Source organism: Porites lutea, chromosome 5 (genome assembly GCF_958299795.1).
Source record: "Porites lutea chromosome 5, jaPorLute2.1, whole genome shotgun sequence".
NCBI classification, from domain to species: domain Eukaryota; kingdom Metazoa; phylum Cnidaria; class Anthozoa; order Scleractinia; family Poritidae; genus Porites; species Porites lutea.
Genome location: NC_133205.1, coordinates 22,086,216 through 22,099,450, shown reverse-complemented (window position 1 = coordinate 22,099,450; position 13,235 = coordinate 22,086,216). Strand labels below are relative to the sequence as shown.

Sequence of the window (13,235 nt, the reverse complement as noted above, 5' to 3'; positions counted from 1 at the left end):
ATGAACAGAAGCATTATACAGTCTACTCCGGATAACTCAAATGTTCTAGAGAAATCAAAAAAGTGCAAGTTAGCGGGAGTTCGAAGCAAATAACCGGGAATAAGAAAATAAACTAATGGACGGGTAGGGAATGCAAGTATAATGCACACTTCACTTCAGGGGGGCAGCAAGAGATATAGATTAAACTTTTGAAAAAGGAATTAAGCAACAAAGCTTGATTGATATACTGAGATGGACACTGAATTTGAACTGGAGTGACCAAAAGTTAAAACAAAGAATTGACACGAAGAATTCTCTTGTTGATTGATCTTTCTTGTTTTGTTGTTCCAACGTTTGCGACTTCAGTAAACTGCTTTTTTTCTTTTTTTGGACTTGTCACATGCTTAATTAAAACATGGTTCAAGTTATGGCAGGTAGAATTATATAGAAATGATCTGAAGAGAAACAAAAATTACTTTGAGTTATTGAGGGGTCAAGTTGCTGAGGGTAAAATTGCAGTGTAAAATGCATGAAGGAAATCCAGCGGAAATTGAGTTTGGTACAAGTTAGTGAGGGTTCAAGTTATCAGGAGTCGACTGCGACTTTTTCAAGTTAATATGCTTTTGGTTCGGGGTGAAGTAAAATGGCCAAGTCTTGCAGCCTTTGTTGTCTCTCTGCAGAGGCATCATTTGCTTCAAAAATAAAAATAAATTTGGAGAGAGGTTATACGTCTAAGAACACCACTATCCTCCTCAGTTCTCTGTCAGTTGGTCTAATAATAAATTATTCTTAACATAGATAGAGGATATTACATGGCCACATGGAGATACAAAATTTCTGCGCGTGTGTTGAAAAATATTTTCGACGAAAGTATGCAGTAATCAAGTGCATGTATGATATTTTTCAGCACAAGCAGGTAAATTTTGTATCTCCAAGTGGTCATGTAATGTTCTATTTATTAAATAAACACTATTGTGAAAAGTAGAATTTGTTTTGTAACCATTGCAATGCTGTTCTTAATAACAATATATTACCAAATTAAGACTAATAAAGCAAAGTGCTGATTAAACTCTTACTTTATTTTAATTGTAAGCATTAAAAAATTATCCAAACTTTTAATAATAATTGAAGTAGATGTATGTAGGCAATGTATACTTCATCTGTCCTTCCCAATTTGGGTTAATTATCTTTAAGCAACATGGTGAAAAATAACAATAAGGTATTAAATTAATCTGAGACTAAAGGTTAGTATACTTAAACCAGTGCTTCTAGACGAAATAGTTTAGCTAAGCCTAACTAAGGACAACAACAGGGAGTGCTGAGAGCTGTACACTAGACACCAAAAGTTACATTAAGTTGTAATAAATAATTCATCAATGGCTATGGTAGAAAGGGAAATTTTACAGTATCATAACAGTGCATACTCTTCAGTCCTCTCTAAGTTTTTCAATCCCTTCAATTTCCTGTTCCTCAGAAGACACACCTGGGTGTGCACTTGCTACGGATGGGCCTGGTTTTTCAGGTGAAACTTCACTGCTAGTGGTTTCCTTGGGAAAGAATTCACCAATACCTGCAAAGTCAGTAAGACATGATCACACTTATTGACTACTAATGCAAAATAGATGTATTATTGTTAATCTATGGTATTTTCTTTTGTTATTTTTTAAATTCAAAATTAGTGGAGATTGTAGCAAATGTGACACAGCAGGCAACATGAAAGCCACAAGAATTCTAGTGAATGCCTGAGACGACTGCTTGGTACTCCCTGAATTACACATTTGCTGCACTCTGCTAACTATCAAAAAAATTAAGTGACCACTCACATATGACCTAATCATCTTTACAGATTGCTACATTGCATACAGTGTAGGTCAACTATGAAAAATACAGAACCATTTGGCTGTTTACATGGATACTGCACAATAGTGGCCAGGGAGTTAAACTCCAGGGCCGAGTTGTTCAAAGCTGGGTTAAGATAACCCAGGGTTAGTGTGAGATTTGAATTCAGATTTGAAAGTTTAAAAAGCATTTCAGTTTTAATTCTTTTTGTCTACAAGTTGATGATTGGAAACTCTAAAGATAACAGAGAAAATTATCCGAGAAAATGCTTTTGAACACCAAAAAAAGAAACCCCTTAAGCACTAATCAGCCCTCGAACAACTGGCCCCAGCTAGTGTTCAAAGGGAGTGTTGAACATGTTGGAGGACAACCTCCAGATTGCAACTTTAACACCCTGAAACACTCCCTTTATCCTGAAATTATGCCTTCTCCCTATAAATCTATGTCTCTTAGAGAAAGAGATTTTTCCTCTTCCCCCACCCCTCCCCCCCCCCCCCCCAGACAGGTTGCCGCCTTTCCCCGTCTGAGGTATCTTTGGCTTTTGTACCTTTCTGCCACTTAGGAGAAGGCCACCATTTGACAGGGTTGCCTCCTGCATACTTGTTTCTGCTTGAACCTGAACTGGTTGGTGAGCCAAAGCTATTCACAGCTGAAGATGATCCACCTACTTGTTTACGAGGGGCCTTTGCGCCAACAGCTATAACAGACAACAGTGTCAAGCATGAGGATATGGAGCAATAACAACTATCTTTAAGGGGGTATAAGTGTTATGAGGAATGTCTGGTAATGTAATGTTACAAAGCAAGAGACGTGGAAGAAACTACAAAGGTTTGACCAGGCATGAGAATTCTTCACGGTTAATGTTAGCAGCCCTGTGATTCCTGAATTGAATTATAGGGTGCGTTCCTTTGGGATGATCCCGATCTGGATTAGTGATCCCAGATCACTTGGATCATAGTTGATCAAATGAACCGATGAATCCTTGTCCATAGTGGATTCATCGGTTCATTTGATCTACCATGATCTAAGTGATCTGATTATCCCAAAGGAACGCACCCATAGAGTTTCAAAATAGCTGCCACTATAACCCCATTCATAAAACAATTTGAAAAATATTTCTCGCAGACATTTTTAGTTTTTTGGAGTAGTTTTTGAGTGTTTAAATCAAAGATATCCATTGGGATTAAAACCCAAAAGTAAAAATTCCTCCCTTTTGCCATCACACAGAATAACGTACCCACCCCGTACCCTTTAACTGCTGTTGAAAATTACACCCTAGATTCCATACATAAAGTCCCTTATAAACATTTCATCCTTTGAACTACAACACATACCATTGCATATTCATGAGGGTTTGAGCTTGACCTTTTATTTTGATAATTTCCAGAAGAAAATTATTCCTATCAAAGTTAAGCTTATGCATATAAGCTTAGATGGTTGCCACAGCATTTAATACTTAGTTCTTATAAATTTTGCAGCTTTTGAGCATGATCGCATGTTTTTATATACTAGGTATTTAAAGCGCGTTTTCGACTTTAAAAAGGACGCCATGAGAAATTGGAAGGCTTTGTATTAAAGATATACTTGTGCTATACTTAAGCCTATATCAAAAGCTTTACAAGAGCTTTACTTCGTTTGTAAATGATTCAAATAGGCTCGGCATAGAAACAAGTGCACTGGTGGACATGATAAGATGCAGTGAGGGATTAAAAATTTCCGCTATTGCCTTAGATTTCAGTCTGTTGAATTGGACGATTACACCTACCTTTTCTTGCAGCGCCATCGGCTTTCGTTCGTACCATTTTCCTTCCTTCAATGAGCATAAACGACCCAATCTAACCGCAGGGAGTTAAAATGGCTTCGCTGCGATCAAATATTCGCGCGCCTTTTTATCCCACCATCGTCACATCATTTCGAGGCTAAGAAGTGTTGCTATAGCAACTTGCATAAAAGAATTCGAACAAAATACTGCAACACATTTGCAGCTTGAATTTTGATCAGGGTATTGAGTTTAAAAGTTCTGAACAAGAGTTTAAGGGCTTTCTTTTTTGTTGTTTTCTTTAGAAAGGTAAGTTTTAACTTAAAACGATAAATTAAATTATCTTTTCGCATACTTGTTATGAGGACTCTAAGTGTCAATAAGCATCATGCATGAGTATGCAAGACAAGACGACATTTCGGGTTTTAGTCTGTAGTTGTTTTAAAAGCTTAGATCATAGGGAGACTTATTTCTTTTTTCTGCAGTTGTAAAACCTCTTGCGCCCAAGAATTCTGCAGTGAAGCTGGTTTATTTGGGAGAGGAAAATTGCTATTAAATGCAGCCATTTTATTAATATAAGCTAAAAGGTTCATTAGCTTTGATTATGCTTATTAAATTAAAGTTTATCTCGGTTCAGATTTTGTGGTAATACTGGATAAATTTGTTGATTAGATGTTATGAGTTGTATATTTGTGTGAAAATAATTTTCATATTTTGTTGCTAGATTCAATCAAAAACATCAAATCATGGCAGAATTGATAAATAAGATTCCTGCTCAGAAGACAGGTCCTGAGTTCCTTGCAGCTTCTCATTTTACAATCAGCCACGAAGATCGCTGGGCACCACATAAAGACCCACATGTGTACAAAAGTACATTTAAGAAAGATTACCCACCCCTCCCTCTGACAAAAAGAGAGCGCATTCCTTCTCCTTCTCCAGCAGTAATCATGCACAAAGATGGTCGCTACAATGACAAGTGTTCCATGACTCGGGGACACTTTGTTGAGAAGTCACTTGGAGAGTGGGATCAAGAAAATTCCACTTATGCCTTGACAAAGACAAATTTCAAGATGGATTCTGACAGCCAGTTGAAATCATTCCAGACAACACACAAGGAATATTATCCTGCTCGACCTCTTAAGGAGGCCAGGAACCCTGCTGCAACAGGAAAAAGTGACTGGATGCGAAGTTACATTCCACAGGGTGGGTTGGTAGAAATAGTAATGAGTATTGAGTTTCAAATAAGTGTATTGGCATGAGTTTCATAAATATAATAATTATATGGCTGAATCAAGTGAATCCTGCTTTCTGATTGGCTACCAGAGAGGGCACCCTGCTTGGGATTACCTGCGTTGGTCCCACAAGAAAAGTTCTCTTTTTTGGCCTCATAATAAATCCTTTATTGACATTTGAACCTAGCTGATTTGGTCAAGATGGCTGAACATTGGGCTCCTTTTCATCTCAGTCAATAAGTACACAAAAAGAACTTGGCCAATATCCAGCCATCTTAACTTCACGCTTGGTCAATAATGCCCGAACACACTGTCATCCCCCTCCTCATGACTACAACAAGTATGCTATACACTGTACTTTACAACTCTTCCCTTAAGTATCCCTTCAAGAATTTATACCCCGGCCCGGTATTAAGAGGTGGGATAAGGGATTTCCCCAGCTACTACGAACATGGCCCCTGGTTACTTTCAAAGGAAAATAGAAGAAAAATAGAGCCAAAAGAAACCTTTAGCTATTTGATTTCCTGCCTACTTTTTTGGTATTTACCTGGCAACTCAAAATCTTAGTGACAACCCTGCATACCTAAAGCCATGACCTTTTTGCAGTGCAATCAACAATATTAACATTGGGGTTGCAGCTAAGAGTAGATGAGGTTAAAGGGTAACAGATTTTTACGTGGCCCCATCCCCTGTTTTTTACTAGTCATCATCATCATCATCATCACCATCATCATTGGCCCACTGCTCTGAAGATTGACACCACCCTATCTAGCCACTGAGTCTTATTTGCCATTGATCTCCTAAATTCGTCAAAGTAAACAGGGTATCTCTTGAGATTGTCAAGATGGCTGGGGGTTTGTTTTCCCTATATTTATTTTTGGTCATGGGTAATCTCCAGAGAAAGTTCATCACCAAGCTCTCCTTTGTGCCACAAAAGAAAAACTATAGCTCTTATAGCAATTCTGTTGCATGATATTATTTTGATGTCTTTGAGACCACGAGAACTATCTGAAACAGAGGTGTCCACATTCTCTACCCAAAAACAGGTTCAACTGTACAAACAATGTAAAACTACACACTGCAAGTTAACATAATGAGCCCAACAAGGGCTGTTATCTTTTCCAAACTTTACATTACTCAAATATTATACTATTATTATGTTTATTATACTGCAAGTTCCCCTAATTTAATTCACCACTCCTTAAACTTCAGGAGGGAATTAATGGGTACAAGCTGTTGGCACAAAGTTGTTACAGCTGGACATGTAGTTTATAAGTAGTTGATAGCATACAAAGGCAGCAATTTTATTAACCAGTCAATGCTTATAATTTTATTGTCTGCCCCAAACAATCCTAGAAATTTGTCATCTCATTTGAATTTTTCACAAACACTTGGAAAATTTTCAACAGAGAAGTCATTTTCTCAAGCTTGTACCTCTTCCCTCAATAGTTTCTGGGTGGCAACTGTTGTATACCGCGATAATTAATTACATACATCTAATCACAACATTCCATTATTTGAACATCAAAGGAGATAAGGAAAAAGAGCTTTGGCCACACTCAGACTATCGAAGCAAGTTCCTGGGAGAACAGCTAGGTAAAAGAGATATTTTACCTCCTTTTGACAAACACACTGGGCCACCTACTATCACTGGTGATTCAAGAACACATCATCTGGGACAGTTTACAACAACAACCAAGTCTGAGTTTGTCGGAAGATATCTGAAAAGACAACACCTTATGGATCCATCCTTGAGGGTGTGTATCACTGTTGTTTAAAAAAGTCCTTTCAACTCAGAAAATTTACCCCCTTTCATCCATGGCTGAGAGAATTTTGTAGGCTGAATGCTGCAGTTTACATTATACTCTACGTATTTGGTGTGGATGCAGTGGCAGATCTCATTTTATTATTAAGATTTGCACTTTTTTCCTTTGTTGATCTCATCATTCAGTGTATGCACTATTTGCTTTGGTAGGCAATTACTATAATAATAAATTATTATTATCTATGACAGGAGTTGTTTTTTTGTAGAAGTAATGGTAAAATAAATTAATGCTACAAGGCATATTTTTGTGCATTAAAATTATCTAAAATTTTGTTTTACAGGATAGAGGATCAAGCATTCCCCAAGGAGATCAGGAAAAATGCAACTATTCCACATCAACACAACAGGATTCATTCCGCAAACCTGGCTTTAAAGATTTTACAGCTTTTGACCGAGAAGAAGCTGTCAACAGACTACGGCGAACCACCTTCCAACTTGGTGACAGACGGGTTCCTGGATATCTTCAGACCACTGCAGCTGAGTCTTATCCATCACGCTTTATGACAGGTATTTTAATATTTTAAAAAGGGTTTTGTTACTTGTGTTGTCTCAGTAACCTGTCCAATATTGTAATCCATTAGCTGGCTGTTTCAGTGTGTGCCCTCCTCCAATCAGAGTGAATTGCTTACCATTTATGAAATCTTTGTAGCTGACAACAATTCTCCACTTGTGTTTGATTTAGATAAGGATATAAGTGCCAACCTAGATATGGGAAAAAGCAGCTTTCCAGAGGGAGACATGGATCCTGCAAGAGCCCTTGAGAGAATTAGCAGAACTACAAATGATATTTTCTTTGGAAATGTAAGACAATTAAATCTAAATCTAACTATTTTTTTAGAAATATGGTCACAAAATGCCACAATAAAATTATTTAGCACAAAGAAGGCTAAAACATAAGTTGTTTTCATGCAAGGAACTGAATAATGACACAGATCGAGAGAAACTGAACAATACCACTGTATGCCAGTTGCACTCTAGCAGTTTCTTATACCTTTTTTGGAATATTAGGAATATGATTTTAACAAAAAACTAGTCAAAGAACAACAGGTAAGAGGATCACGGAAAACTGACAAAAGAAAAAAACGTCCCTCTTTATCCAAATATACTGATATGCTACAATGTAATTTACTGAATCCCAAACAGCCTCCAAGAGGACTTAGAAACAAAATAGTTGATGGCTCCCATCTGAGAACTGAATCCCATGTGGACCTAGGAGCCGCTAGCGGGGCAAGGTTTTATGATACATCAATGAAGTCTGACTTCACGGCAGTATCAGTTCCTTACAATAAAGCTCCTGGTATGACTACACACAGCAGTATTCCACTGGATTATTACAGTAAGTACACGAATATTGAAAAGGGGAATCCGGACGTTTCGTACCCAGACGATTCGTACCCAAAGTTGAGATGATTCGTACCCAACTGATAATAAAACATTTTTAATCATATCTCTCTTAAAACAATCTAAATTAAAAACATTTATATAAATCAGAAGGACTCGTTACCTACGCGTGAGTTAGATCAAATTATAACCACCGCTCACTTTCTTTGCGTAGACTCGTGACGCGTGAGCGGCGCTGATACTAGAGGAGGTGAGACTTTCATTAACATACAAGTGAAAAGGACATGATACTTACACAAAATTAGCTTGTTCCCACTTTTCACGGCTGGGTCCAATTTTTTTTCACGGCTGGGTCCAATTTATATGTCGATGTTTGAACTTGTCGAATCATAAACTTTACAAAGTTGTATATAGTCTTTGATTAGTCCACGTTCAGACATGTAGCAAATTCGGACGTAAACAAACACATTTGTTTCGTCCCAGAGTCTCCACCAGTACGTCCTGTCTTGTGGTTAGTTCTGTTTTAGTGAAAGCCTTAACTTAAACTATGAAAACACACTGTTTACAAAATAAAGACTTGGTTTTTACATGGGTACAAATCATCTAAGCTTTGGGTACGAATCATCTTAGCGTTGGGTACGAATCATCTCAACTTTGGGTACGAATCGTCTGGGTACGAAACGTCCGTGGGTACGAAACGTCCGGTAAGCTTGAAAAGGTAACAAATTCTATGAAATTGTAAATCAAGGGCAGAATAAAATTTGTCATTATTCATTTCTTCAAACATATTATAATGCCGGTATGTTTGTTCTCAAGCAAAATCCAGCGTTGTTGAATATGTGTGCTAGGAATTGGAAATTAACAGTTTTAACTGTAGATTAATTTCTCTCATTTCATTAGGTGGACAGCCTGTCAACATGCCAACAAGCTGGAGTGATTTTCCTTCACATGCCGGTGTTCCAAAACTTATTCCACACCCCTTAGCAGTAGAAAATGTACGTATATGGTCCAGTTCTTGAAATCCAAATCGAAAACAACATGTAACCTACCTTACATTTACATGGCAACGGACAAATTTTTGACCAGCTGAAAAATTTAACTGGGCTTTTCGTTCACAAGGGACCTTTCACTATTAATTTTCTCTCTGTTCTCACAGAACTTTGAATGGCTGGGCATCTAAATTTTTGTACGGTTAAGGTCGTTCACATGAAAAGAACACCTAAACACAAGCAGTCGAAAATTTGTCCAGTGTCGTGTGAACATATCCTTAATTCTGTTTGTTTGTTTGTTTGTTTTTTTGCTTTATTAAATAAACTTAACTTATCCATAATAATTTATGCATTTCTAACACGATGTTGTTGTCTTTTTTAGCTCAAAAAGTCACACATAAAACCGCCAATCCCTGATGAAAGAGAGTTTAGCACGACACATCAAAGAACTTACACACCAAAGAAAACCTCAAGAAGAAGTATTGATGCTGGAAGCTTGCAGCGTAGTTCAGTTCCTCTGGGAACTTTGACAACATATGTTTAAGTGTTTTGTGAATACAGGTCACTGTCAGTTTTAAGTTCCCTTGAAGTAAATACCGTAATATGTGTAATAATAATGTACCATAATATAATACCAGTAAATGGATTTTCTCTGTCAGACTAAATCAAAGACACCAGTCTGATGAAAACATGACCGAAAGAAAAATTGTAGAATATGAGTGATAATCATTGCCGTAAACAGCAGTGACTAAACACTTTTCCTTAGCTCTATTGCTCAAACATTTTAGACATTATTATCATCTTTTATCTAGGAAGCTTGAATCTGTAATTACAAATGAAACCAATAATATATTGCAAAGTAGACCATGCATGCTGGTAGAATTCTTAGACTTTAAATAAAGAAATCCTTATTTTGTAAACACTTGTTGGGTACTATTAAACTCCTCCCTTACCCCAGAAGATGCTTTGTCATTCATTCAAAATATTTCTAGATTTCTGATTGGCTAAAATCCCACAGATAATATTCATGATAACCACTAACTGATACTTCAACCCTGTACAGAGGTACATGTACCAAAAATGCAATTGAAACCCTTCATTTGAAGTAAAGTTAATTTAATTTTCATCCTCCATTTCTCCCACCATTTCAGAAGGAAAGGATTATTATTTTGTTTAATAATGTTTGTCACACAGGTGCCAATTCTTTTCTTTATTCCCTTTATTACAACGAAGAGCTTCAATTAATTGTACAAAGACATTAATAACACAAATTACAATGCTTGAGAAATTAGCATGAAAACATGATTTCTTAGGTTGTTTTCCTCGCTCTTCAAATGCAAACATACATCTGCTGTTACACTTAAAAAACTTCAGCCCACAAATACTTTTTATAAGTTGTGGGTTAAACTGTCTACAACATGCAAAAACTATAAATTTCTCACTCATCAATAGCACATCCACAGCGTTTATTCTGCATCTGCTAGCTCCGATCCTTTACTCTGGTTAAAGCTTATTAACTTGTACAGCAATAGGTGAAACCCACTTGTCTGTGTGGTAAACACTCTCTCCAACCTTCCACCCTGGCACGTCTTTCATAATTTGTGCTTCAAGTTCTTCATTTTCTTTTAGTGCTCGCAAACATCTGGTAACAAAAATTTTATATTTAAAAACATTATAGCTACATCTTTAAACTCACAATCCTTTTAATTCATGCTTTGTTCTCACAAGCTACAAAGTAATCAATCAGCACAACTAGAAAACAACCTGCATGTTTATGCACAAAATGAATTTGCAAGATTACTTCACCGGTTGATATATAATCTTCAAATTAAGGGTAAACTTACTTACTTACATATATACGGTAGGTGATAATTACACAGTACCACATTCTTTCCTAAGACAGTTTAGAAACCAAACTTTCCATGAGCCAAACCCAAATCAAATTTAGGGCTATGTAAAAATATTTCAATTTAAATGAACCAAATATGTTTTTAAAAATAACTTATGCATTAGGCTCTGCATGAAAAGTTTAGCATCTGATTCAAAGCCATTCAAAAATGATCATCGCAGCAGAGCCAACTGGGAAGAATTTGTTAGCCATTCCAGATTACCAAATAATTTAAGGCATAAGCCTCAGCCCATGGAAAATTTGGCATCTGAACCAGTCCTAAGTTACATACATGTATATGCCAACTCTCCGGGATATGGCTCAAATCTCCCAGTGTCACGTAAGGTTCACCATTTCGGGGGGAGGGGGCAGATTTGAGCATTTATCTCATGTACTGGACACATATGACGTAAAAAAAAAAGAAGAAGAAAGACCATGAAACAACATCAAACAGATCAAACCCTAAACAGAAACACAGAGGTATTTCTTTTTACTTCATCTGTGTCCGGTAGACAAAGTAGAAGAGCAGTACTGGGGGAGCAAGTACTGCAAAAGAGACAATCTCCAGATTTAGATCTCCAGTGGCTGGTATCTCCAAAGGTGTTGAGTCCAGCAACACTTTAGTCAATCTGACGAGCTTTACAGGATACACAAGTAAAAATACATACTTTCTATCATGTTCAGCTTGTAGAAGTGGAAGTATTCCAATTCTTGCATTCATTTTTTCTGTCATGAGTTCACTGAAAAGTGAGAATTATGAAATAAACACCATGTTGTCTGGCTGATTTAGACAACCAAACTAACTACAGCTAGTACCATTTTAGCATTTAGTAACACGATCGTTCATATCAACTGTTTCAATTCAACAGTTCAATAACACGCAACTTTCAACTTAAAAAAGTACAAAATGCTTAACTCTGAAACGAAAACTTTACTTAATACAATTAGACCCTCATACAAAGCTCTAGTAAAGGCAAAAACCAATATAAGATCACCTAATATTTACCAAGCCTTGGAATCTTATATTTGATCGAGCAACCTATACTAACTCACCAGCGTCGCCTATTTCCCTTGATAACGTGATAAAAACCAAACGCCATCACAGCAGCACCACCAACAAATATCATTAATCCAGACGGACCTCTTTTCGGCAGGTTTCTGGTGTATTCTATAGCAGGGTAACCACCTTTAGGTGGCAACTCTTGTTTGACCAAGGACGACGCCATTTTGGATTTTACGTGCGACCAGCTCTTCTGGTTACCATTCCCCGCGCAAAAGATAGGTCTGCATTGCGTACAGAGTTCAGTGCTTTAACGACTGCCACGCAGGCTACGAAAACATCCAAAAAAACTAAACAACAAAAACACTATTTATTTTTTTCTTTCTCCAAAAAGAAATTATGACATTTTATGAACATGAGGTGAAAGTCTATCATAACAGGAACAGCAATAGCAATGGTGTTCTCACTTGCCTTGAAAGCAGGGCTCAGTCTAGCAATTGTGAATGAATAGATATTAGTGCTAATAATTAATCTGCGTTTCAAAAGTCCTGCTTTTTTTATTAATGCCCAAACGTCAAGCAGGCTAGAATGCACTTTCCCGTCATGATACAACATTAGGGAAGAGCTCAGTATAATCACTGATAAAAATTTGAGATAGACATGGTAGACTAAATCTTCCACTTTGCTAAGTTAGAAAAAGGTATTCATAGTGAAAAAGAGTTATGAATAGAGGGTCAATACTTCTTTCTTCTAGAATGCCGTTGGGTGAGTGCGAACCCAAGGAGGCAGTTATAACACAACTGCAAATCCCTCCACTACTCCATAGTGGTATGTGTTATTGGGTAAAGTGTTGTGTTAGGGAGAGGGGTAGGCGAGTAGCTTCCCGGAATTTACTACAGTCCTGGGGCCCGTTTCTCGAAAGTCCCGATAATTAACGGGCCCGGTAAGCTGTCTCCGTTTACAATTAAGATCGAGGTTTCAATAGTTTTGCATCTAACACGATAGACTGCAAAACAGTCGGTTTTTTTCTCAAAATCAGTAAAGAAATCGGTAAAGCGTGGCGTAAGAGTCTCTCCCCAGTCTCGCTCTCTGTTTTCAGCCTCATTCCAGACCTTTTGTTTGACTGCTCGCGCGTACTTGAATACGCAAAAATACGGACTGTTTTGCAGTCTACTAACACGATAAAACTGTCAGTTAATGAAACAAAATGGAGTAGTTTGCTAGCCAGGACCCGCGGTCTTATTCTTTATATATCGATTTGAATATTTGATTTCGGGCCCGTAAAGTTACCGGGACTTTCGAGAAACGGGCCCCAGATTCGTAAACAACTCGTTTTGGCTTCACCCCATACACCCACCCATCCACCGACACAGCACCACTGAT

The 13,235-nt window shown here is 37.4% G+C and overlaps 3 protein-coding genes across 3 annotated transcripts; 1 reads left to right on the top strand and 2 right to left on the bottom strand.

Moving 5' to 3' along the window:
• Positions 1 to 1,043: 1,043 nt before the first annotated feature.
• LOC140937789 (PCNA-associated factor-like) lies at positions 1,044 to 3,727 on the bottom strand. The gene is made up of 3 exons (XM_073387361.1): positions 3,584 to 3,727; positions 2,366 to 2,515; positions 1,044 to 1,549 (listed from the first exon to the last, which is right to left on the bottom strand). Exons 1-3 carry the CDS (start codon positions 3,639 to 3,641, stop codon positions 1,407 to 1,409), a joined length of 351 nt encoding a protein of 116 aa, XP_073243462.1. The 5' UTR covers positions 3,642 to 3,727; the 3' UTR covers positions 1,044 to 1,406.
• Positions 3,728 to 3,767: 40 nt separating this feature from the next.
• Positions 3,768 to 9,884, top strand: LOC140937788 (uncharacterized). Its single transcript, XM_073387360.1, has 8 exons — positions 3,768 to 3,886; positions 4,302 to 4,780; positions 6,340 to 6,566; positions 6,916 to 7,141; positions 7,317 to 7,435; positions 7,778 to 7,970; positions 8,876 to 8,970; positions 9,347 to 9,884. Exons 2-8 carry the CDS (start codon positions 4,324 to 4,326, stop codon positions 9,506 to 9,508), a joined length of 1,479 nt encoding a protein of 492 aa, XP_073243461.1. The 5' UTR covers positions 3,768 to 3,886; positions 4,302 to 4,323; the 3' UTR covers positions 9,509 to 9,884.
• Positions 9,885 to 10,159: 275 nt separating this feature from the next.
• On the bottom strand, positions 10,160 to 12,113 carry LOC140937120 (NADH dehydrogenase [ubiquinone] 1 alpha subcomplex subunit 13-like). Its single transcript, XM_073386651.1, has 3 exons — positions 11,906 to 12,113; positions 11,521 to 11,592; positions 10,160 to 10,606 (listed from the first exon to the last, which is right to left on the bottom strand). Exons 1-3 carry the CDS (start codon positions 12,076 to 12,078, stop codon positions 10,468 to 10,470), a joined length of 384 nt encoding a protein of 127 aa, XP_073242752.1. The 5' UTR covers positions 12,079 to 12,113; the 3' UTR covers positions 10,160 to 10,467.
• Between the last annotated feature and the right edge of the window lie 1,122 nt (positions 12,114 to 13,235).